The sequence below is a fragment of the Bactrocera oleae genome, chromosome 3, assembly GCF_042242935.1.
Source record: "Bactrocera oleae isolate idBacOlea1 chromosome 3, idBacOlea1, whole genome shotgun sequence".
NCBI classification, from domain to species: domain Eukaryota; kingdom Metazoa; phylum Arthropoda; class Insecta; order Diptera; family Tephritidae; genus Bactrocera; species Bactrocera oleae.
The window spans coordinates 15,193,110-15,218,617 of record NC_091537.1 but is presented as its reverse complement, the minus strand read 5'-3'; the positions used below and the strand labels follow the sequence as shown (position 1 = coordinate 15,218,617).

At 33.5% G+C, this 25,508-nt stretch overlaps 4 protein-coding genes and 1 long non-coding RNA gene across 9 annotated transcripts; 2 read left to right on the top strand and 3 right to left on the bottom strand.

Moving 5' to 3' along the window:
• The first annotated feature begins 69 nt into the window (after nt 1-69).
• On the top strand, nt 70-24,765 carry LOC138856442 (uncharacterized). The gene is made up of 2 exons (XR_011395673.1): nt 70-443; nt 24,391-24,765. It is a non-coding gene; the product is annotated as an uncharacterized lncRNA (long non-coding RNA).
• On the bottom strand, nt 814-3,940 carry Snx1 (sorting nexin 1). Its single transcript, XM_014238737.3, has 8 exons — nt 3,554-3,940; nt 2,915-3,036; nt 2,681-2,835; nt 2,324-2,493; nt 2,148-2,264; nt 1,624-2,067; nt 1,403-1,555; nt 814-1,343 (listed from the first exon to the last, which is right to left on the bottom strand). The coding sequence occupies exons 1-8, from the start codon at nt 3,716-3,718 to the stop codon at nt 1,293-1,295; spliced, it is 1,377 nt and encodes a 458-aa protein (XP_014094212.2). The 5' UTR covers nt 3,719-3,940; the 3' UTR covers nt 814-1,292.
• On the bottom strand, nt 5,322-6,248 carry Phae1 (Phaedra 1). The gene has a single exon (XM_014238738.3). It carries the CDS (start codon nt 6,191-6,193, stop codon nt 5,387-5,389), a length of 807 nt encoding a protein of 268 aa, XP_014094213.3. The 5' UTR covers nt 6,194-6,248; the 3' UTR covers nt 5,322-5,386.
• On the top strand, nt 16,537-19,825 carry Rab6 (RAS oncogene family member Rab6). The gene is made up of 3 exons (XM_014238739.3): nt 16,537-16,636; nt 16,703-16,900; nt 16,962-19,825. Exon 3 carries the CDS (start codon nt 16,976-16,978, stop codon nt 17,600-17,602), a length of 627 nt encoding a protein of 208 aa, XP_014094214.1. The 5' UTR covers nt 16,537-16,636; nt 16,703-16,900; nt 16,962-16,975; the 3' UTR covers nt 17,603-19,825.
• On the bottom strand, nt 21,188-24,756 carry ThrRS (threonine--tRNA ligase). 5 transcript variants are annotated; one of them, XM_014238731.3, is made up of 5 exons: nt 24,740-24,756; nt 23,674-23,731; nt 23,089-23,522; nt 22,362-23,032; nt 21,188-22,302 (listed from the first exon to the last, which is right to left on the bottom strand). In XM_014238731.3, the coding sequence occupies exons 2-5, from the start codon at nt 23,720-23,722 to the stop codon at nt 21,387-21,389; spliced, it is 2,070 nt and encodes a 689-aa protein (XP_014094206.2). In that variant the 5' UTR covers nt 23,723-23,731; nt 24,740-24,756; the 3' UTR covers nt 21,188-21,386. The 5 variants fall into 5 exon arrangements, with proteins under 5 accessions (XP_014094206.2, XP_014094203.3, XP_014094207.2 ...); XM_014238728.3 differs by lacking the exon at nt 24,740-24,756 and adding an exon at nt 24,399-24,674; XM_014238732.3 differs by lacking the exon at nt 24,740-24,756 and adding an exon at nt 24,021-24,159.
• Nucleotides 24,766-25,508: the final 743 nt, after the last annotated feature.

Here is a 25,508-nt window from a genome sequence, read left to right as displayed (position 1 = left end):
ATTACATATATATATAAATTTGTGGTTGGTATTATGGATTTTGTTTTGATCTCTCTTTCGTTTCTTCCGCGTTTGCTTATTTGTGTTGTGACAAGTTGCGCGGTTTTTTGTGAATTTATTAAACCAAACCAAAAGTGTTTCAGTTAATTTTTTAGAAATATATAAATAATAATTGTGATATAAAATACCAATAAGAATATTGTATAGTTTGGATCAATAAGTTTAAAGTTTATTAAAATGTACGCGGAAAAGTTATGAGTTTTGCTGTGTGTAATTAACATCAATGAAGTAGCCTCAAACTAAGAAGTTCAAGAGGATTAGCAGAAAACAAATATTCCGAAGCAATCAATTATTCAACATGAATGAAACGTGTTCGTTATCACATTTACGACTTTAATGGAACTATTACAGAATTGCTTACGAAGAAACATATTCTAACTAAGGTTTGTTATATGTTATATTTTATATGGAAATTAGTATTTGTTATTTTTGTATTTGAAATTAAACTTACTAATGTAACTTGTCATTTAACGCTTTTATTCAAATCCATGAACCGTAGTCCAGTAATTTCAGCACAATTCAGACCTGTTACTGTTGCTACGTAAACCTCCAATCCATATATGTATTTGATATATTATATAATATTTTTATTTGCTTTGACTAACAATACACCACACACCACTTCTATGACAAACACTGATACTTACCCGCTAAAATAACAAATATACGCTCACTTTCGCGTTTTTTCCTATTTTTAAACCGACATACATAGCATAAACTTAAAGTTTAATATATAAATAAATTTAAATTGCATTCTTATTTACAATTTTATTTATTCAGTTTACGTAATTTTATATATTCATTTATAAATTTTCAAAATATTTTTGAGATATACATAGGTGTATATGTATAATATATCTAACATTTTTATCATGCTGGTATATTATATTTTAAATATTCAATAGTTTTTATTAGCTAACTGAGCTCATGCTCAATCAATAATCCTATACATGTATTAATTGTTGTAACAAATGTTTTTTTTGTGGAATACTTTACAAAAATTATAAAAAAAGAATATTTAATCAAAAATACTTTGTGGAACGTAGATACACAGAATTTCTGCCTTTTAGTTTTATATGTTATATATAAAACATTTATAACAGTATTTCAGTAGCACAAATTTCCTGCTTGCATGCGAATTATTCATTGGTTATTACTTTTCATATATATATAAAAGGCGTATTACAAAAGATTCTGCATTTAAGCGATGTATGAGGACGTAGACAGTTTATTTAAACAATTTCTCTGGCAGACGGTATAAAAGTTTCCCAATATGAAATAATCTGAGAAAAAAACATCCAAAACATTACATTTATATATATTAATTATTTTTTATGTTCACCTGTTGTTGATGCGCCATCTGGTCCTCAATATATTTCATCGTGTTTATTTTGAATTCACGTATTCTGTTCAACTCGAATCGTTCCATTTCTTTTTTAATTTCGGTTGATATATCATCAAACTGTTGTTGGCAGCGTTGAACCTTTGTTTGCCACTGTAATTGAGAGTTTAATCAATAAAAAAAATTAAGTTATATAAATATATATATATTTTATTTAATACCTCTTCAACTTCCTGTTGCGCTTGTTCTAGTTTGTCAGTACGATTAGCGAGTTCATAACGCCCCCGATTTTCTCGTCGCTTCGACAATTGTAGTTGTGCATGTTGCCAGTTTTGAAAAACTTTGACGCGTTCATGAAATACTGATTTAACAGCGCTAAATAAATCGATGTAATCTTTTACGAATTCTGTCATTATAAAAAAGTCTGAGTTGGCCTGCTCTGAGCGTAACAATTCGATTTTCTCTTCTACATCAGCTAAGTTAGAAAGTGCACGTGACAAGCCAGTGTGCTCTTCACATGTACTTAACATGGCCGCCGATTTTGCAACTAGTCCAGTCAGAGCAGATAACTCTTTACGTGTGTTAACTAGAGATTTCAATGCTGAATGCAATTTTTGTAGGTTCGCATCCAAATTCTCCACTTCGGTAATTTTCTCATCAAACCACTATAAGAGAACAGGCATACATACAAAACACCAAATTAGTTATTTCAGTTAAATGTATAATGTGTAATTCGTATGCTCACGGGATCACTTTCATCCATTTTATAAGTAATTTTATTTACAGTTTCTCCAACTTTATTAAATAGACGCATTACTCCAGCCCCGCTGAGAGTTGCTGTATTAACTGCGCGAGGGAGTTCCTTTGAATATATGTGTGTTAAATGTTAATTAATATTAAGTAACCCTATAATGTATTTACTTGATCACTTTCCAAAAAATTAATGAAATCGAGATCAACTCGTAACACCGGATGCTGGGCTGTGCGATTTACATATCGTTGCAAAGCAGCTCTTCGAGTTTCAACCCACTCGGCATTTCGCGGTGCCCCGGGCTCCGTTTGTTGTGGACTCATTTTCACTTTGGTACTACCTAAAACAAAAGTATTAAGCATCTGAAGTTTCTGCTTGATAATTATAATATTTACCGCCTTGTTTATAGTATTGAATTCAAATGATATATTAAAGATAGAAATACATTTTTTTTTAGTTTTAAAATTTTGCAATATGTTATAATTGCATTGTTTTTGATTTGATTCGGTATGATTGTAATGGTTTACCTATAATATTTTTTGATGGGGCTGGTGGGATAATTCTACCAAGTCTTGTATATTTTCCTGACAATACGTCGTGTATTCCTAAAAAGTCACTAAATCTTCTCATTGTACTGAATTCAGAGCGTTTGAATTTCGGAATGTTTGTTTTCGTTGTTACCCTACGAAAAGTAAATATATATATGTATATTTATATACAAATTAAAAAATATAAAATTATGTATTTTTTCGGATACTCACTTATAAGTAAGATATGAACCTATACCATCGCCGACTTTTTGTGGCTCTGCCACTATAACTTCTATGAAATAGTCGCCATTGTCGGTAAGCACATCTTCGAGATTACTTGATGATATACGGCGCTATAAATTAAAATGATTTTTATTTAATATATGAATATAAACCTCATTCGTATGCATTATAATAAATGTAGTAATTTTAAATTTCTTATATTTTTGCGTTAATCACTTTGAGCATAACGGATGTATTGCCCTCAATGAAATTTCATATGCATATATATTTATTGATAAGACTGCTTTAATTATATCTTTTACAATGCAAACAAATGACTTTTTCTGCTGGTCAAATTACAACAACAATGATTAAATCGTAATTGTAGAATACTACAACAGATCTCAATGCCGGCAAGTATTGTGTACTACATATGGACACTTTATGAAACTACAGTAGGATTTGACATTTAAGCTCATATCTCAAATTGGTGTGATAAACAATTTATCGCGTAGGGAAAGTGCCTTATATTTGAGACACCGCCCATAATTTTCTGTGAGTCAGCAAACAATTTTTGAAATATTTTGTTTGGGCCAGCGTAAAGGATGTAGAAGTTTCCGAATACTTAAAATGTAAAAATAATCTTACATGAATTTCACTAGTTGGTGTTATGGCAAATAAATCGTTGTCGACAGTACCGGGCGCTGGTACCTCTTCTTCCTCGTCATCCTCTGCACCAGAGGCACTGCCGTTATTTATGTCCACATCAGCGAATTGTTTCTGTGCATCAATCATATTCTGATCATCGGCCATATTTTACTATTTGATGTTAGATTGTTAACAACTGTATTAAATTAACGAAATTAACTACTTTATTTAGTGTTATGGTGGAGAGTTTCTCTAAATGTTAGTTTTATTGTACCACCCAAAAACACAAAGAATGCAAATGCGAAATTTACATTTGTCAATTGGACGGTTCAACTGTGTAGATAAAGCAGATTCACATTTAACCATTGTTGCCAAAGTACAAATTTCGTTGAGTAATTGATTTCATTTTTTTTTGCTCCTAACAATTCCAAACACGATAATTTCAATAAAGTTCACTTTGAGAAGTAGACTTCAAATAAAATGAAATCTATTTTTTAATTAATTTTTTTTAGTATATGATTTCAATCAATTTAGTATTGGGTAAATATGCAGTTTAGCATAACAAGCAGCTAATAGTGCATATCGTTTTAAATAAATAAAATTTTTGTCGACAAAATTTAATGTTATTCAATATAGTTGCAATCCAGAGACATACAACGATTATCTTCCAACATGTTGATACACTGTTTTAGTACTATTTGTCGTTTCTTTCAAAATGGGACTTAGATGATTAGTCGCAACTTTTCGGTACAGCGAGGATTGTTTTGAGATTTGAAAACAAAGACTTTGGACTAAATCCGTTGTAGTCTGATTTCCATTTTTAAACTGTAGTAAAAAGATTCCAAGTTAATATTATAATTAGTCGAGTAGCTCCTGAGATATACGATTTCAACTAACCGTAGGCGGGGCCACAACTATTGTCTATTGTTTATTAGTGGCGCCTGCCGACTCTCTGACTTATTAACACAAGGTTTCAACTTAACCGTTGTATGGGAAGTGTGATCTAATTTCGCACTGTATGATAAAATTATAGATAGAAATCTGTTAAGTAAGTTTGATTGATATGGTTTTAGTAGTTTGTGAGATATATTTTAAATGTATTAAAAGACGTGGTCACACTCACAAACAACCCTTAGGTGAAAAAAATTATTATTATATATGTGCAAAATATTACCAGGGTATAACCAGAAATTTCCTCGAAAACGGCTAACAGGATGGATTTCCTGCCAATAGTTTAAGATTTCCAATAGGTAGACCGCCGAGATTAGGTGGATTTTTTCGTCATTTCACGATTGTCGACAAAGCATGGATTCATTGGTACACACGAGGGATCACAGATCAGTCGTAACAGTGAGCTTCTACTGGCGAACCTGCTCCGCAGAAAGTGAAGAATGCCCTATCAGCTAGAAAAGTGTTTTACCTGGAGAAAGTAGATTGGAATTTTATTAGTAGCCAGGGGGACCTACTTTGCAGTTCTTTAGGGTACGTATATTTTAGACGGGTTAAGAAGTTGGAGCATCGCTGTGTCAAATGTATCTAGTTAAACAGAGACTAAGTTTGCGAAATAAATCGCTATTTTTTCTTAAATTATTTTTGTTTTTGTTGGGTAAGTACTTATCGAACCGCTCTCGTTTACCTTAATAATTATTTTAGTATTTTCTTCGATTTAGATAGAGATTTGGTATTTTTCCATTAAATTGGAGTACAACATGTATTTGGAAAAAAAACACTTCTCCATTTTTGGGTTTATTAAAGACCAAACCACGTCTTATTCATATTTTCATTAGCTTTTTATTTAACTGTTTACAAGTCTATGATCGTTTCAATATTATATTATTTTCGATTGGCCGAAATCCATGAAATGAAATCGGACACCTGAACATAAACAGATGGCGAATTGGGTTGACCACACGGCACCTTGCCCCATGAAACAATACCAATTAGAGTAGTTTTACCATTTTGAGTTTGCACCAAAGGACCTCCAGAGTCAGATGTACAAATTCCAATACCTCCTGTTAGAGGCCCTGTACATATATTTGTAGAATGTACATCAATACCCTTTGATCCTAGTGCTGTAACGCAAGCGGATTCGCTGATAATTGGTATATTTTTAGCCACTTGTAACACACTGGGATAAGATGGTACAGATGTGGTCGAAATCGAACCCCAACCATATAAGTCCGCATTTCCAGTTGGCACAACTTTAGCTGATGGTAAATTTATGGCTTTAACTGCAGTCGTCCATTGAAAAGCAGTTGCTGTATAGACCAGACCAATGTCATAAGGCGCTATACCGCCGGTATAAAGATCATGTATCACATAAGAACTAATTGCACGCTTTTGTGTGGTACTTGCTGCGCCATTTACATTGTTGCTGCCAGCGATGAGTTTACTGCTTAACACTTGTGATTTTGAGGTCAAGCAGTGGGCTGCCGTCAGTACCCAGTTCGCATTTAAAATGCTGCCTGCACAATAATGTACACCACTCTGTTGAAACGAAACAATATAAGGCGCGGATTCTGCTGCAGCTGCAGAGCCCCCCACAACGCGTCCACATACTAGGTTTTTCGTTGGGGTAAAACCGAGAGCGAGTTGACAGAGAGGTAGAATTGCCAAAAACACCGAAAAGCGTAGTGTCATTATTAACACTTTGAAGTTATAAACGCAACTGATCGTATATAGTTTGATCAACCATATTTCTACTTTGTAAATGATAATAGGATATCTTATTTGTAGTATTTGAATATATATGTATACGTATGAGCATTAATTAATCTTTTTCACTATGTATATTCTAGTATTTCATTGTTTTGTATAGTACGAATTCGTAGAATAACAAGAAAAGGCTACTATCTTATCAAACTAAATGCAAAGCATATACTTATCGATAATCGCTTCAATCAAACTCAACTAAGTGATTCATTCTGAAAACAGTAATGCAAAGTATATACTTATCGATAATCGCTTCAATACAACTCAACTCAACTTGAATAGAGTAGTTTTTTATTCCCTCAGAAGAGCAAACGTTCTTTTCTTTCTTTGCTACTCACAACATGCTCTTCTCAGAAGCCTCAACCGTCGTTTATGATTTTGCCAAATTACTTTTCCTTACTTAGATGTTTTGTGCAGGACTAAACTCTGCAAAATGAAAGTTCTATGCAAATTTTTTTCTCATCTTATCTTATTAAAAATTAAAATACTTTCTTTATTGCATTAATCCCTAAATGCTCATTCGGAGTAAACGACGACATACAGATCTATTTTGCTACTTTGTCATCTTACAATTAAAATCGCTTAGTTGCCTTCATGCCCATCAATAGTTGTTTTTCTCTATCATTTGACTCTTTGGACCAAACTCATACGTAATAAAACTTTCATCAAAGATTAATACAAAACTTCTCCTCGTTAACTATCCAACCGTATATTATCATCTCAAACTATATTATTTAGTGTGGTCCCTTAATAAAAAAGTTCTAACTCTCTTCGAAAATAACCAAAACATTTCGAAAGGCACAAATTTACCAATGATTTACTTATATACAGATTGTGTTACTTCGGAGCGTGCTTCATTTTAATCAATACTGTCAATGTTTCTTTGTTTTACAATCTATTCGTATCGGTTGAAATGTTTAATTAACTAATTTTATTAATTTATTTTTGAATCATAAAAATGGAGCAAAACGGCTGATTTTGACATTAAGAATTAAAACGCTTTCGACAAATTGTTGTTTTTGGGCTATCGGCACAACTTTATGTAATTATAAATATTAATTGAACCCATATACTCGTACGTACATACATATGTATTGTCTATTGGCCAATACAAGTATGTATGTTATCCAACTTTAAGTATGCGATTGTTTTGTTGACCACAATGTGGTTTGCTGGCAAAAAACTTAATGTAGCCGAAATCTATTTTCCCTTAGTCTCCATTAACCCAATAAAAATATTTTCTTACGCTTATGATGGGTTTTTACACAGCACATGCCAGTGAGTGTGAGGGATATATCAAAAAAATTTTACGAGTATTTTAAAAATCGTCCGAGAGAAAATTTCGTATTAAAATTAAGTGGGTATGATTTCTTATGCATAATGTTGCTCAGTGTACCTCAAGATCAAACTAGATCCTCACTGGTCCATATAAACTGCGCGCGCAAACCGAATTGATAATTTTTGATTGGATTTTTACAAACTTTCTTTATATTCGTGAGAAGTTTGATGTCCATATGTCAATTAGTGTGTGTTTGTAAGCTGTACTTGTATGTTTGCGATGGGAATTGTTTGTCTGACGATTTTTATATTTTGCGTCAATGAACTTATGACTTATTCCTCGAAGTGGCTTTTCAGTTTAAAAACATAAAAAACTTATAGACCAAAATCTGGCGAATGTGATGGTTGAGTGATGATTCTCATTTCATTTTGGCTAAAAAGTCTGTCACAATAATGCTAGAATATCACGACGCTTTCAGGTCTTTTGGTATAAGTCTAGCATTGACACGCTTCATACCCAAAACATTAACCAAAGTGGTCGATTCACAAGAGACTCAAGAGATGTTGGGATCCTTATCTATCTCTTTGATGCCAATACGACGACTTTCAAACACTGTTTCTTTAACTCTTTCAATGTTATCGTTATTAACAGAGTTGAATGGAGGATTCGCGTCACTCAAGTTTTCGATGACTTCACAACTTTCACTGAATGCTATATGCCACTCAAATAATTCTGTTAATGATAAAGTAGACTCCACAAAACACTTCTCAAACACATTGGAAAATACAAATTTTCAGGTAAACTTGTTGTTACATTTTTTCCAAGGTAAATATCTGGCAAACACACACCAATTGACATATGGGGTTCAAACTTCACACGATTTTATGTTTGGTTGTACGAATATAGGAAAAAAATTTATCGATTTGGTTTGAGCACGGAATTTATATAGGTCAGTCAGTTTTGATCTTGAGTGTATATTACATAAGGTGAAAAGTCTCCGGCTTGACCGCGAAATAACTTCAAGTACAAAAATTCTTTATCTTTGTCTTGAAATTTCCGGTTCCGGCCAAGTACTGGTTTGTTGAATTTACTCATAATATTACTAGCATAAATGCTTTTCGTTCTAAAACTGCACTAGAGGCAGAGGCAGCGCTCGCAAATTCGCGAAATTGAATTGAGTCAGCTAGTTAACATCATTCACTCAAAAGAGGAGGTCAAGTCGGAAACCTCTATTAAAGAATTCTAAGCTTTACACTATCGAACCGGTATCGAAATGTTGGAGGTTCGTTACAACAAATTCATCACTCCACTTGGAGAATAAAGTCTTATTTTTATTCAATAAATATTCACTCATTGTTATCGAAAAGACTTTTCAGCTCATTAATATGAGAAATATACTAATTTTCGTTAGTCTCATAAGATAAAAAATATATCTTACTAACCCAAAAGGAAATCGAGCTCTATATCATAATGTGATAATCAAAATGAGGACAATTTCATTTAATAACTAATGCTTCGCTCGCAACATTTCCCACAGAGTTTATTTGTTTGGTTCACCTAACGGTTGTTTGTAATGCCTAAAACTAATCGAGATGGATATAGGGTACATTAAAATGATCAGAATGATAATACGAATTGATTTTCAGACGTCTATCTGTCCGTTCATCTGTCTGACCAAGCGATAGGTCAACAAAAACATAATTTCAATCAACGTAATTTATAAGTATTTGTTTATATAATATAAATTGAAATCCTTAAAATAAAATCTGACTCCGAAACCTTGTATATTTTCGCCATGAAACAATACCAATTAAAACAGTTTTACGATTTGGATGTGTGCACCAAAAGTCCTGTATTTTCAGTTAGCACTACCCCAGGCAATAGTAAAGCTATCTATCTGTATCCATTCAATGAAAAGCCTGTTGCCTTATACGAGTACACCAAACCAAAGTATTAAGTCGCTAAAACGTCGATATAAAGGACATGCATCACTTTCGGGCTCATAACACGTCCCAAAGTTTGTCGTTAAGTAAAGCCTTGTTGATGAAACAGAACAAATGCTAAAAGTACCGAGCAGCGAAGTTCCATTATATTTACTTTGAAGCTATGGAAATAAGACGATTGTTTAAAGTTTTTTATAAATGTAAAAGAAGGCGTCTATCTTATCAAACCAATTCGTACTAAAAATTATTAGATAAGAAAGCGGAAATCAATTATTAATTAACTTATTTATTAATTAATCCGCCATGCCAAGCTATTAATTGCAAATCGCAAATATTGCGGGAACGATCTAAATAATTCCTTTAAAATGAGACAGATTTCATACGAATTTTGTTAAATACTTTAATTAAATTAATTTTTCATTATTTGAAATATATATTAGAGGGTGGTATTAAAAAAAAAAGAATAACTAGTTTAGTACGCTTGCTTACACTATAAAAAATAGTGAAAATTATGTCATATTATTATTCTACTCTTGCAACAGAGTATAATAGTTTTGTTCGCCTAACGGTTGTTTGTATCACCTAAAACTAATAAATAATAGATAGATATAGTATGTAAATTATCAGGATAACAAGAAACGTTGAAATCCAGGTGATTGTCTGTCTGTTCATCCGTCCGTCTGTCCGTGCAATCTGTAACTTGAGTAAAACTTAAGATATCTTGATGAACTTTGGCACACATGTTTCTTGGTACCATCGGAAGTTTGATATTGTAAATAGGCGTAATCGGACCAATGCCACGCCCACGAAACGCCAATAATCGAAAACATACAAATTGCCATAACCAAGTCGCAAATTAAGAAGTAAATCTGTGCAGCGATTCGTATTAACAAGAGTCACCTATGGTCTTAAAATCTTTAAAAAGAGGGCGTAGTCCCGTCCCCTAATAGGTTTAATTTATATATCTCCCAAACAATTAAAGCTACATCACCCAAATTTTCACAGGACACCTACTTTTGACACCTTTTACGACGGTGTGAAAATAGGTAAAATCCGATAATAACCACACCCACTCCTCATATAACGGTTTTGTTAAAAACCACTAAAAATGCGATAAATCAAAAAATTAATGTAGAAAAGAATTTTGGGTGTAGAATTTTACACCCGATAGTACAAGAGGGCTTAATAGAAGAAGAAGAAGAAAAAAGCACATACTTATCTCCGGATTTACTCAACCAATTTCATCGAAATTCGTTGGTGACATTATCCTGACATTCCTATGTTACGGTGAATGAACACAACTTTAAATTCCATGAGATTCATTGCCTTTGCAGTATACAAATAAAGTACCAATAAAGATATCGGCATTAAACTTAGCGCAAATAGTGTCTTTAAAGTATACCATCTCAAGTCTAAAAATTGTCAAAATCGGATCATAACTGTTCAAGCTCCCAGATACCGAAGATGTGGACCCCAGTGCCCATAACTGACTTTTTACCTAATACATAAGTCAATGTGTTATACAATATAAAATTGTATATATAATTCAATTCGGAAATTTCGGAATTGGGATTTCGGAAATTTGTGTCAAAAATTGGTTGAATCGAGTCAAGAGAATCAAGAATACATATACCCAATAGAAATATTTTCGAACTTCCGGCAGACTTTATACCGTATATATCAGCAAATAATAGCCGTATCTTAGGAAAAGTAGTGAGCGGTAATCGGGTAAAAACTTGCGAAGCCCCCAATTAACTAATATCAGGATTTTCAAATACTCGGTTGGCTTTACACCTTATACATACCTATATTGGTGATTGGGTAATGAAACTCACAGACCATCTTTTTCGATTAATAATATGTAGTAATGCCATATCGCCATACGAGTATACCTAGTATAAAATTCTCAAACATCTAGTTGGCTTTATACCGTATATATCGGTCAATATGTAAGATATCTTAGCAAAATTAATATATGCTACAGAGTTATGCCTTATGTGACATCGTCTACGAATTACTCCCATATACTAGATACGAGGTGTGTTCAAGGGAAAAGGATTATCGATGTTTTGCTTATCTTATAATCGAACACATATGTTTATTGCATTAAGAGCCAATTTTGATTAGTAGTTTGTTTCGGACAACAGAAAAGGATTGTCACGTTGCAGAAGATGTTGGCATATCAATCGGGTCATATCACTAAATTTTCTCGAATGTTTTGGGCATGAAACGTGTGGCAGCGAAGTTTGTTCCCAATTTGTTAAATTTTGAGCAAAAGCAATGCTGCATTAGTAACGCTTAGCAGGTGATTTTTTGGCCAAAAAAAAAAACTTAATTATACCTCAATGACGAATAAATAAGCACTTTTCAAAAAAATTCAAAATTCACCTTTTCCTTTGAACACACCTCGTACAATATTTTTCGTTATTTTAACTAGCCTTATGTCGAAATGTCTGTCAGTGTTTGAGTTATTTATTTATAAATTTCTTCAAAATATGTTCTCCAGATTACCTGAGCAACGCCAAAGATTAATACAAAAGCTCAGGCCTTCCTTGTCCCAATTGCCTTGTATAGTGGCTTCCGACTCTTCAGCTGACTTTAAACCGATTAGGTTGATCAAAGTGATATTTTAATGAAGTTCAGTGAACAAGTTTTCTTAAAAATTCTGTGATTTAGCGCTGAATATGAATGGAGTTGGCCTAGGTCTTGCTCTAAACCTCATATCCCTAATATAATGAATTCCAATTTTAAATCAATATACAATATTAAATTTAGCCTTTCGGTTGAGTTTATAGCACATATATCTCAGTTGATGATTTTAATATAATTTTCGCTGACGGGAAATAAAATAAACTAATAAAACTAATATAGTATATGAACTATAATATAAGTTAATAAGGTACCAAATTTGATGGTAATTTAATGATGAATGTTGTATTCTTTAGCTACGTTCTTAATATAAAATTTTGCCAACATCAGAAGGTATTTCCCTGGTTTTAAGGCTTGTTAGTTGCAAGAGTATGAAATGTTCGGATACACCCGAACTATGCCCCTCCTTAATTGTTTTCAAATATTTATACTTCCGATTTTAGATTATTTTTAAATTTCTAGATTAGGCTTAAATTACTCTCGCTAGCTATAAATATGAATATACTAAATGAAGATTTATTCTGACCTGTAAACCTGTAGATACTGGAAAAGGTCAAGCCGAAATATTAACCGTCAAAACCTAAATTCACCATTCTCATTTTTATGTGGTGTACCGTTTTATTTATAAATTTCTGCCCAAATATATCTTTATCCATATTGCCCATATTTCTTTCAATCATAATCAAATTTTCGGGTTCAAAGTTTTGCTACCTTTGCCATTTTGTTAAGCTTTGTACGATGTAAAACCGGAGGAAAACACTTTGTTAGCTTTTTGAACAGCGTCGATCATTCAGTTCATGTTATAACAGATCGATAAATTGAAGGAATTACCAATAACTAATCTCCCTTCCACCGTATCCGAACCTAGCGACTCTTTCAAAAAATGAATCGCTTAAAAAAGATTTTATCCAAATGTCGAGGTCTCGAACTTCGCAGTTTCTAACCTATGTGTTGGCGGACCATAACAACAAATGGATTACTCTAGATGAATGTCATGTCGTCCAATTAAGCAATGTTTTCAGGTATTGCTAGACCAAAGACTTTCAAGAACATTTAGTACTTTTTTGATATCAGAACCGCTCTAGTTAGTAATAGATTGAAAAAAGTTAAAGTACGGTTATCAGCAAACAAATCAAATATTTTGGTAAACCTAAGGCGATGGCAGGAATTCAGACGACTCTCCATTTGTCCATAACAGCAACCTGCCCAACAGGAATTTGAATAGAAGCAAAGTCATCACCACACTATTCCTAAGAAACCATTTAACGTTAGATAAACAAGAAAAATTTAGCTTCGTCTGCACTGAAGCTATAATACCCTTCAAAGGTTTATTTCTTATAATAAATATGCTATAGTAATCCGAACTGAACAATATGTTCGGAGATTGTAGTTTTGCCTTTGACAATACTGATACACTGACAGCTATACGCTATAGTGGTCCGAATTGCGCAATATGCTGACCTATACAAGAAAAGCAGGCACTGTGCTTGGCCTGTGCTCAGGTGACTCTCTCGCCGCGATGTGATTTGATTTGAAAGTCTTCAGAGAAAACTGGCTGCCTCTATATAAATAAAGCAGGCACTGTGCCTGGCCAGTGCTTAAGGGACCCTCGCGCCTAGATATGATGGGATTTAAAATTCATGAGCTGACTTCGCGGGAAACTGGCTGCCTCACTCACATGCCTCGATATGATTTGATTTCAAAGTCATGAGGTGATCTCACGAGAAACTGGCTGTCACCTGACTTTATATAAGTCAGTGCTTAGGTGACTCTCACGCCACGAAGCAATTTGAATTGAAAGTCACAAGGTGACTTCAGGGGAAGCTGCCTGTTTGGCTTTAGAAACGAACACAACACTGTTAATCCATTACATCATTAGAATAAGAAAAGTCATAAGGAGCAATTTCCGAAGGAACCAATCTACAGGCATGGTATTAATGGACATCAAAGCTGCTTTTGACTCAGTGTGTCCCTTTTACAAAAGGAATCAATGATACTTTTCGATTGAATTAATTAAAATCATTAAAAACTTAAAAAAAAAAAATTTCTCAGTTCATATTTGTAGTAACCAGTCTGCATACCTCGAAATCCCAGCTGGAAGTCCTCAAGGCGCTTGTTTGTTCTGGGGAACTTTCTGTAGATATAATCACTAAATTGTGTGAAGATATCTTGTGAAATAAAAAGGTTTTCTATACAGGGAATCAACTATATACTATTGAAGAACAATCCGAAAAATTAACAAAGGGGTCATTGACCCAAAATGTAAACAGAGGTTGTTGACTTGATTAAATGTAAACGAAATGGTCATTAATCTTTAAAATGTAAACAAAGGCGTCATTGAACTCGGCAAAATGTAAACAAAAAGTTCATTGATCTCATAATGTAAACCAACGGGATGAACTCTTAGCTAAAATCGGATAATAGCCTCATCCACTCCCTATATAACGTTTTGTTAATAACTACTAACAATCCCATAAATCAATAAATAAATGTGTCAGAGAGATAAAATGTTACACCCAAAATGGTACAAGCAAGAGGGCTTAATAAAAGCCGGTATCAAAATTGGATGAGAGGCGTGGCACCGCTCACCTTTAGATGAAACCCCATATCTGTGGACCTACTCAACCAATTTCATCCAAATTCGTTGTTGACATTATTCTGACATTTCTATGTTACAGTATAAAAATGGGCGAAATCGAATCGAATCGCCATCTCAAGCCTAAAAATTGTTAAAATCGGATCATAACTGTTCAAGCCCCCAGATACAGAAGATGTGAACCCCAGTGCCTATAGCTGACTTTTTACCTATGTGCCATACAGCACGTGCTACAACCGAACTATTGCGAGAAAATCTTGGAGATTCGATAATTTCCAGAAATTGTAACATTGAATGGCCTCCAAGAAGCTGTGATTTAACATCGTTACACTACTTCTGTGAGCTTTTTTGAAGTCATTGGTCTTTAGCAATAAACCAGACTCTCTTCAAGCTTTAGAAGTTAATATTGAACTTGCTATTCATGACATATGACTGGATTTAGTGGAAAAAGTACTCGAAAATTGGGTTCATCGAATTCGTTCCTGCAAAAGAAGTCGTGGAGGCCATTTGAATGATGGTATATTCAAAATTTAATTGTTTCGATTGTACTTCACAATAAATAAAACACATTTGAATTTCCTTAACAATTAGTATATGTGTGTTTTTTTTTTTTTAATCATATCACTCTTATTGGAAAACCCTGTACATCAATCAATGTGTAAGATATATAATTGAAATTCTTTTAGCCCCCATATAGCTAATAAAAATAGTTTCGAACTTCCGCCTGACTTTACCCCGCATATATCGACCAATATTTGTGTTATCTTAGTAACAGTAAGTATTAGTGATGGTATATGAGATATCTTTTTCATTCTTCAGTACTTCAACTCCCATATACCACATAACTACCGATAGTCGGCTTACTCGATAGTTTCGATAGCTTTCCCCCTTGAAATCTACTTACTTTCCGTTGGCTTAAATTAAGATTAAAGGTTGTTGACTTATCTAAATTTAAAGAAAAGGGTCAGTGACCTCATTAAATGTAAACAAAAGGGCCATTGACCCCATAAAATGTAAACAAAAGAGTCATTAACCCCAAATGTCAACTAAGGATGCTGACTTAGCTTAAACTAAACAAAAGTTGTAGACTTGGCTAAATGTAAACAAAAAGATCATTGACATCATAAAACATAAACAAAGGGGTCATTGAACTCTGCAAAATGTCATTGACAACCTGTGATGAGTATTAGAGCTCCGGTACAACTGAAGTTAACGTAAAAAACATCAAATAACATAAAATTTTGATACACCTAAATGAAAATGGATATACATGGCTTTGATCCCTGCAAGCTGCAGGATTATTAAGCGTTCGGTTACACCCGTACTTAGCTCCTCCTTACTTTTTTTAATTGCTTCTTATAGTTTCTCAGATTATGAAAATAAAATAGCACCAAATACGCCTACATAACGGTGTATTTGTTGTGATAAATTAATGGTTAAACATATAACATATAGGAAATAAATTCCAAGTGGCAGCATTATTTGATGAGTAAATATCTAACAAAAAAGAAATATTAATGTCTAAAATACAGTGTTTACCTTAGATCTTAGAAATAGAATATTTTTTTCTTTTTTCTCTCTGATATTTTTCCAAACACTTAACGTTGTCAAAAATTTAAAAGATCCATCTCTACGTACATGCATACATATTGTTTACCTGAACTACCTGACATGAAGTGTGGAGACAAAACTTACGGATTCTAACGGGGTATTTTTAATCAATCAAATTTTATTTTCACTTAATTTTAGGGAAATGGTAGCTCTATTGCGAAAAATGAAAGAAGTGAAATGAATAATTACCTATTTGACAGTTTATTAACACGACACATGTCGGTAAAGTAGTGTAAATCAAACGTTATAGAAAGATTGCTGACGGTGACTAATGAAAAAGCGATCCAAAAAGTGTAGGTGAAAATTATAAAGCTACAAATTGTAATTTAATTACAAGAAATACGTGTTAAATTATTTAGGAAAAATACACTTCAACAGCAAAAATCTTTGAGTGTGAAAAGTTTACTAATAGTGCATCGAAAATAAAAACCCAACCCAAAGCAGAGGTCAGCAGTGAGAAAAAAGAAAGCAACTACGCCAACGTCGACGAAGGCAAGTGCAAGAAGAATAAGTAAAGGAGTGAACTATAAGCAACATTTTAAGAAAGGGCCATAAAGGTGATATCTTTAGTGCAGTAGGGAAAATAAACTAATAAAATAATTACAATCATTTAAACAGCTTATATTTAAATAATGTCATCCGGCGAGTTTGGCAATCCCCTGCGCAAATTTAAGCTTGTGTTCCTCGGCGAGCAGAGTGTCGGTAAGACTTCGCTGATCACACGCTTCATGTACGATAGCTTCGACAATACTTATCAGGCGACAATTGGTATTGATTTTCTTTCGAAAACCATGTACCTTGAAGATCGAACCGTACGACTGCAATTATGGGATACTGCCGGCCAAGAACGCTTTCGTTCACTTATCCCATCATATATTCGTGATTCTACAGTAGCCGTTGTTGTCTACGATATAACAAATACAAATTCTTTCCACCAAACCTCCAAATGGATTGATGACGTTCGCACGGAACGAGGTAGTGACGTCATTATCATGTTAGTAGGCAACAAGACAGACTTATCGGACAAACGACAGGTGTCCACCGAAGAGGGTGAACGCAAAGCAAAGGAGCTGAATGTGATGTTTATCGAGACGAGTGCGAAGGCCGGTTATAATGTGAAGCAGCTATTTAGACGTGTAGCGGCTGCGTTGCCTGGAATGGACTCGACAGAAAATAAACCCTCGGAAGATATGCAAGAGGTTGTGCTGAAAGATTCACCAAATGAATCAAAGGATCCCGAGGGTGGTTGTGCCTGCTGAAGAATCAACGAATGTAGTGAACGATCTAAAAAATATTAAAAACAATTATATAATTATAGCAGTCTAGAGCACTGAATGATAATTTAACAGTATGAAGATGACGATGTAGAAAAGTATAAAAAGGCTTAAGAAGAGATACACAATTTTATATTTAAGTTTATTTATAACGTAAATAAAACTAAAATCGATTAACTGAATAATCAATTGATCTTTATGATGGATAGTAGGCGCATAAAAGCATTTAATATATATGAGTAAATTATATTACAATTAGTACTGAAACGGTCTGAAGAACAATTGCTGAACCAAATGCTGGAATTGTTAAGCATATTTCAGCAAAGAACGATTGGTAGTTGGTGAGATTACTGATAGTTCTGTGCATACAAAGTAAAAGCAACATTAATACAACTAAGCATTTGAAAAATTGTGAATCCTAAAATTATATACATACATATTTATGTAGCTTAAAATATTGTGGAATGATCATAAAAATGCCGGCCTACTTAAAAGCATAATAAGCAAATGCACCTGACACTTAATTAGCGTATAAAATTTAAGAGCCTATACGAAATGCATTTGCTAACTCCAGCGTTACAATTTTGCCGAGTGTGTATTTTTAAAATAATTATTTAAATTTTATTTTTCTTATGCATGCACAGACATCGCTTTATGCTAAACCATAAAGACAAAACACACAATTTATAAATTATAAAAATCTTTGTTTTAATATCTGCCCAACCTAAATTATACATAATTTCTCAATCAGTCTGTGTACTTATATGTATATAGTCATATAAAATTTGAACTTGGTTTGTGTAAACTAACCATAAAGAGATAAATGAAAAAACGAAATTATGTGCACAAATGGTACGCAAATAATATTTAGTTATTAATAAGAGTCAGCTAAATTTGACAAGTTGTGCAAATAGAAAGTGTATAAAAAAGATGAAACATATGAACTTTGTTAAATTGAAAAATAGGTAATTTGTTTTTTATTCGGTATTGTTTACGCAGACTATGGTATATAATTGAATTTAGACATGTAGAGAAATACATACTTGTATAGGCTGCTAATTTTTTACAATCGATACATGGATATTTCAGTTAGATACACTTATATACAATACAATTTTATAAACATAACTTTTAAAACTGCTTAACATTCCTATTTATTTACATGGCAATCTGTGTTTATTGTTTAATTTTTGTTGATGTAAAACAAAACATTCTTATCTTTTAATATCCAATTGAGTTATTTACTTAACTTTCTTATGGAAAATTAATTGAACAATTTGACGTGTGCTAATTGAGTTTAAAAGATGGTAGAACCACAATTTACAACATTTATACCATGTACTTCTACCCGCTCATAAAGTATGTTTAAATTTGAATTTCTGAAATATTTATATAAAATGCGCGTTGCATTGCTTATTGTCAAACTCAGATTCATGATTTTGATTCCTTATTGAAATATCATAAATTCAGACACAGACCTGTTTGTATGTATGTTACATTAAGTTTTGGTAATTATTCAATTAACTTTTTACGATGACATGAGGAAGTTACAAAAATACCAAACATTTATTTATCAGTACCTGCTGTTGCTATTCATACTTTTACTTCCTCCAGTGTGATTATTATAATTTCTGCTAACAATATTTATAGTATAAAAATGCATTGTAAAACAAAATGCATCTATACGTAGGTTTGCTCACCGGCTACCACTGTGTGTTCAAGCATATGAAGATTAGAGCAATGTCTTGCTGAAAAATAACAAAGTATATATTGTAGTTAATTGCAAAGCCGACAGTCACATTCATTTTAAATACACATATTCAGACTAACACAACTAAAGATTTAAAATAAAATGACAAAGTAAAAACGTGATGATTTAATAATATTACAACAAATTGGGTCATCTTATTATCAATGACATGCAAAATTTGACTAGCTTCGAATTAATGGCCGCCAAAATTAAATTTCTAATGCAGCTTAACATTAAAATTAATTAAATTATGAGATTGCGATCAGTGTAGTAAAAAGCAAATAACACAAGCAAGCGTAAGGAAGTTTATATAAAAAATTAAAAGTAAATTAAACATTTTAAGCAAATTACACATTAAGTTAAAGCATTTGAATGATCAGTGGAAATTGCACTTGCTACGTGAAAATATTTTTAAAGGAATAACATATTGCAATAAAGTTTTTTGAAATAATCCATTATGTAATTTTGTGTTTTCGTACATTTTTCATGTAAGTAAGAAAGTAAATAAACTTGTTGCTGTGGAAGAAAAATAATTCTAATTCAACACGCAACACTCAGATCCTACGTAAATTGTTTACATTCCACCACACAAGAACAAAAGCTGTATACATACGTTAATTCCTTGACACAATATTTTTACAGCAACAGTAATGTCAGTTTAATTGTGTTTACGTTCTTAAGGCTAAGTATAATGTAAACAATACATTTTTAAAGGAAATAATTATTAATATTTAAAAGTAAGCCAAATGGTATGGTAACCTCATACATCGAACATGTTGATTCAAGTAATCAGCCAACAAAATTTTTGTTGCCTTCGCGTCGTCCTTGTGCTGTTAGCATAATTTGACCAGAGCACGTTCCTCTAAGTTCTCTGATTTTAACACATTTACCGATTGAGCTGAACAATGTGATTGATTGTCTTTTGTAAATTGCAAATTGAAACAATTATAAACTTTTATCAACTACAATTATAAATAACTTGGAGCAACATTCATTTGATTAGTAAGTGTGCATTAGTGTATGTATTTAAATATATTTGATTTTATTGCTTTATAAATTTGATTGTAAATATATACATTCATAGTTTTTAGGAGATGATCTATTTATATATATATTGATACTCACAAGTACTTCACATGGAAAAAAATGACAGCAATCGAAATTGGAATCTAGGATTTATTGGCGAAATATGTACAGACTCATGCATACAAGAGGTGCGCTTATGGCGCAAAACGTACCAAAAGGATTATATATTTAGAATTGTAATTTTCATTGCACTAAGTGCATTATTTAGAAAATGTGTGTAATATTTTTATTTATTTTTAAATGTATTGGGAATTTGTTTCATGAAAACGCCTTTTTGCATTCATGTTTATTATATTTATTGTTTAAATATACGTAAATTTTGTTTATTTTTCTTCAAAGTGTGTTTATTCGTTGTCGGAGGAATAAAAAAAGTATCTGGTAACTCTTAGAGGTTATCAGTTGCTGTATACTTGTATTTTTCGCATCCACCTCCTTCACGATTTTGGGCGCCTGGTAAAATTTGGTGATTCGTAAAACCGGATTTCAGCGTCGCATCGAGTGACTGCAACATGTTCGAAGCAACCCCGATTCCATCATGTTTGGAAGTACTCATGCAACGTGTTGCATCGACTTCTATCATCCACCTACTGCACATTTCTGGGCGCCTGGTGCAAATCGACGATTTGTAAAATGAATTTCAGCGCGCACATGACGACATGAATATTGAGTGAATGAGCGAATGAGACTGAATTTGTTACTCTCTCTAGCCGATTGAATTTTAAAAAACAATTAAATTTACTGACCCATTTTAAAGAATATTTTATTGGATAAAGTAGATTTCACAAATATTATTACTCAAATTATTAGGCGTTCGAGATTTTATGCGAATAATTATTTGAATTTGCAAACACTTTCAAAGCATTTGATTATAATTTGCATATATAATACGAATAGCAGGAAATAAATTATTGGTACTTTTGTGTCGCATCAACTTTAGAAGCTATCTTCATTTGTAATGAATTCGTCACGTATTTTATTCAGCTTGGTTATCAAATCTGTGACTGAGACTTCGCCGTGCACCTTGTTGTCGCGTGTACGGACATTCACCGTGTCAGAAGAACGTTCCTTCTCACCCACCACCAGTATGAAATTGAATTGCGCCAACTGTGCATTACGTATCTTCTTATTCAATGTATCACCAGCATCCGTATCAGCTTCTGCCATAAATCCAGCTGAATGCAACTTGTCACGTACAGACTGTGCGTACTCATCGTATTGCGGACCGACGGGCACAACCATCACTTGACGTGGCGACAACCAGAATGGCCATTTGCCGGCATAATTTTCTGTAAGAATGGCAATCATACGCTCTACCGAACCGAGAATAGCACGATGGATTATGACCGGTCGTTTCTTTTCGCCATCATCGGCGATGTAATTTAAATTAAAACGCTCGGGCAACTGGAAATCCAATTGTATTGTAGCACATTGATGAGCACGTTTCAGTGCATCCATAATGGTAATATCAATTTTGGGTCCGTAAAAAGCGCCATCGCCGGGATTTTCTTTCCAAGGTAATCCGAATTCATCCAAAGACTCGGCGAGTGCCTTCTCAGCAGTATTCCATTGCTCCAACTCGCCAAGATATTTTTCAGGACGTGTCGAAAGAACGAGATTGAATGAGAATCCGAATATGGTGTATACGTGTCGCAAGAAATCCAAACATCCCTTCATTTCGTTCTTTATCTGTTCAGGAGCGCAGAAAATATGCGCATCATCTTGTTGGAAACGTCGTACACGTGTGAGTCCAGTAAGTGCACCAGAGAGTTCATTTCGATGCAATACTCCGAAATCAGCCATACGTAGAGGTAGTTCTCGCCACGATCGATTGCGGTTGTCGAAAACGAGGCTGGGATGAGAGACACATTGAGTATCGATTGTAATTATTATGAAATAAATTTCACTTACCAATGTCCTGGACAGTTCATAGGTTTAAGTGCAAATTTCTCTTTCTCCACTTCGAATGAAAACATATTTTCAGCATAGTGCTGCCAATGGCCCGAAGTCAGCCACAGTTTTGAGTTAAATACATTTGGCGTAATGACTTCTTGGAAACCACGTTTTCGATATTCCGTTTTCATGAAATTCATCAGTGTGTTATAAATGTGAGCACCACGCGGTTGGAAGAAGCAAGAGCCTGGCGATAATTCGTGGAAGAAAAACAATTCCTGTTCTCGACCAATTTTACGATGATCACGTTTAGCTGCTTCTTCTTGTATTCTTTCCCATTCCTTCAATTGTTTCGGATCAGGGAATGAAATGCCATAAACTCTTTGTAATGTTTCTGCGTCAGCTTTGCCTTCCCAATAGGTAGAGGAGTTCTTCGTAATTTTCAGAGCTTTAACTTTGCCAGTATGACGCACATGAGGACCACGGCATAGATCAATAAGGGAACCACACTTGTAAACAGTGGTTGTCTCTGTGTTGACTTTCTCGTTTAAAATGCGCACTTTGAATTCATTGTACTTAAACATTTCCAATAAATCAGCTTTTTTCAATTCCAAACGTTCGAATGGTTGTTTCTCTTTAACAATCTGTTTAACAATACCCTCCATACTAGCATAATCGTTGGTAGAAATCTAGAACAATATACATATAATCATGCCTTTTATACGTATATGTGAAGAACACTTACACCGTCGCCATCTAAATGCATATCGTAATAAAAGCCATTATCTATTGGTGGTCCATAGCATAAATGCCCTCCATATATGCGTTCCATAGCCTCACCCATGATGTGCGCTGAACTATGCCAAAAAACAGCTTGTGCCTCAGGATCATCGAATTTAAGCAGTTGCAAATTACAATCTTCCTCAAGTACACGATCCAAATCCCAAACTGCGCCATTCACTTTCGCCACAACGGTATTATCAGCTAGACCTTGGCTAATACCTTTCGCTACATCGTAAGGTGTGGTCTCCCATGAGGTAGCATCAACTTGCTTACCATCGGGCAATGTTACCTTAATAGGTGTACGGGTTTTGCCAGCCAACTCAGCTTCCCGCTCGACCTTTAATTTTTCCCAGAGCGCATTACGCTCTTCAATATACCTTGGCCAAGGATTTAATTCTGAAATTTTAATAATTAAAACAAGTACATAGACAGTGAGAAAAATCAATTGCACACTTTTTCTGCACATACACACTGATATATACTTGAATAAGCATATTAAAATATGACACATTCAGTTGAATTGATTTTCATTTATAATTTTACTCACCTTTCTTGCCGGTTTCAGCAGGTGCGTTCTTTTGTTTCTCTTTCTTCATTTTTGAAACCTAGAAAAGTTAAAAAAAAAAAAAAATGATTAGCTCTACTTGATTTATAAAAACATAAATGTATGTTTAGCTAACTGAGAAGGTATGTGTATGTATCAAGGTTGTCTTAAAAAGAAAAACATTAAATTAAAAGCACAAGCTTTTAACATAATTGACATATTTATGACATTACTTATGTACAAACGTACAAGTACTGAAAAACAGTAAAATAATGTATGGGGTCTTTTCTTTTACAATAAAAGTTAATTACTCAATTAACTGTTTCTCAAAGGTAACTTTGCCACTTCACCTAATTTCTTTCACTGCCAACTTGGCTTTTAGATGTTTTTTTTATATAGACAGTGACTGATGCAATCTTCTACGAGTTTGATGAGTTTGTGGTATACAATGTCAAAACGAAATTGTACTGAAAATACTAATAATTCTCTTCTCTCTTTTTCACACTCTACGCCGCAACATTTTGATGTCTAATCTGTTTTTGTTATGAAGTATTACTATCAATGTTTGTATGAATCATGCGCATGCACCACGCGGCTAATAGCTTGAAAGACTTAATGTTAATGGCTTTTGATTTGGGTGCAGGCAAAACAACAAAAAATATTAACTATTTCCATTTCATTTAAATATATATAGCATATATATATTAAACTATTTTTTAGACACCGACCAATGTTGCGTAGCGCCGACAGAAAGTCTCTTGTGGTGATCCGCTTCTTTGAAGGATGTTAGTCTTGTTGCTTTTTGCATCTAATAAATACCCTAGTCGCTGGCGTAGCAGTTTTGTGGAGTTCGTCCGTTCATTTTCTATGTTACCACTAACACCAACAAAATATGATTGCGATTTGGTAACTACGGCAATGTGGCATTGAGCAAATAGGTGTCTGATACCGGGTAGTATAAGGTAAGATCTTGGCACACCTGTCACTTGTACAATATTATACATAACGTATTCACTTCACTAAGCTACAAAAGCTAATTTTATCACAAAGTAATTATAAATAAACATGCCTCGAAATTATTATCCAAAAATTAAATTCCTGCACCACGTTTTGCGAAATCCCGTTGCCAAGGATGAAATGATGCGAGACTCTTTGAATCGAGAGAGAGCTGTCAAAACCCACATTTTTTATAACATTTTCCAATCATGCCACTGTCGAAAGGAAATAGATTGGGTATTATAAAAAAAGCTTTTGGGTATTTGGCATATCGATATTATTTTTAGGTTCTCCGTCCCCGAGTACGCCTATATAACGCATATACATCCCTATATACGTGTATTTATATTATAAAATTTTTAAAAACTCATATAACATAAAAAAATAGCATATAAATAAAAAAAATTATAACAAAGAAACAATACAAGTCATAATAAACGATCATGGTTTTATGATGAACGTTTTAAATTAAATTAACAAATAAAATTTAGTTGCACGTTACTCAAAAGTATTGGTGTCGTTCCTTGAAATTTCGTTTCGCACTGCTTTTGTTAGCTATTTTTAGCGGGTTTATTTCTGGCATCCCGCCTTTTTTGACATCAGCTGTTCGAAATTCCCTGATTTTAATAATCAGGGAAAGAGATTAACAGAAAAATCAGCGAAAATGAGAGAGTCTAGCATCATGTCATCCTTGCCGTTGCAGCGAAAACTGTCAAAACTAAACTGTGCGAAAAGTGATGCCATATCAGTAAAACTCTGTGCACGTTTAAAAGAAAGTTTGAATTATTTGATACGCGTATGGTAAAATTTCGATTAAGTTTTTTTTTTTTTGATAGTTTCTA

Excerpts from the sequence above, each read along its gene's own strand:
- Snx1 (XM_014238737.3), bottom strand. The coding sequence starts at position 3,718 with ATGGCCGATGATCAGAATATGATTGATGCACAGAAACAATTCGCTGAT. Across the intron at positions 2,265-2,323 it reads ATTTTTTGGAAAGTGATCAA|GAACTCCCTCGCGCAGTTAA; the intron begins GTAAATACATTA and ends ATATATTCAAAG. Across the intron at positions 2,068-2,147 it reads AAATGGATGAAAGTGATCCC|TGGTTTGATGAGAAAATTAC; the intron begins GTGAGCATACGA and ends GTTCTCTTATAG.
- Rab6 (XM_014238739.3), top strand. The coding sequence starts at position 16,976 with ATGTCATCCGGCGAGTTTGGCAATCCCCTGCGCAAATTTAAGCTTGTG.
- ThrRS (XM_014238728.3), bottom strand. The coding sequence starts at position 24,674 with ATGTATAATATTGTACAAGTGACAGGTGTGCCAAGATCTTACCTTATA. Across the intron at positions 23,732-24,398 it reads GTCGGCGCTACGCAACATTG|GTTTCAAAAATGAAGAAAGA; the intron begins GTCGGTGTCTAA and ends TAACTTTTCTAG. Across the intron at positions 23,033-23,088 it reads TGCATTTAGATGGCGACGGT|ATTTCTACCAACGATTATGC; the intron begins GTAAGTGTTCTT and ends ATATTGTTCTAG.
- Phae1 (XM_014238738.3), bottom strand. The coding sequence starts at position 6,193 with ATGACACTACGCTTTTCGGTGTTTTTGGCAATTCTACCTCTCTGTCAA.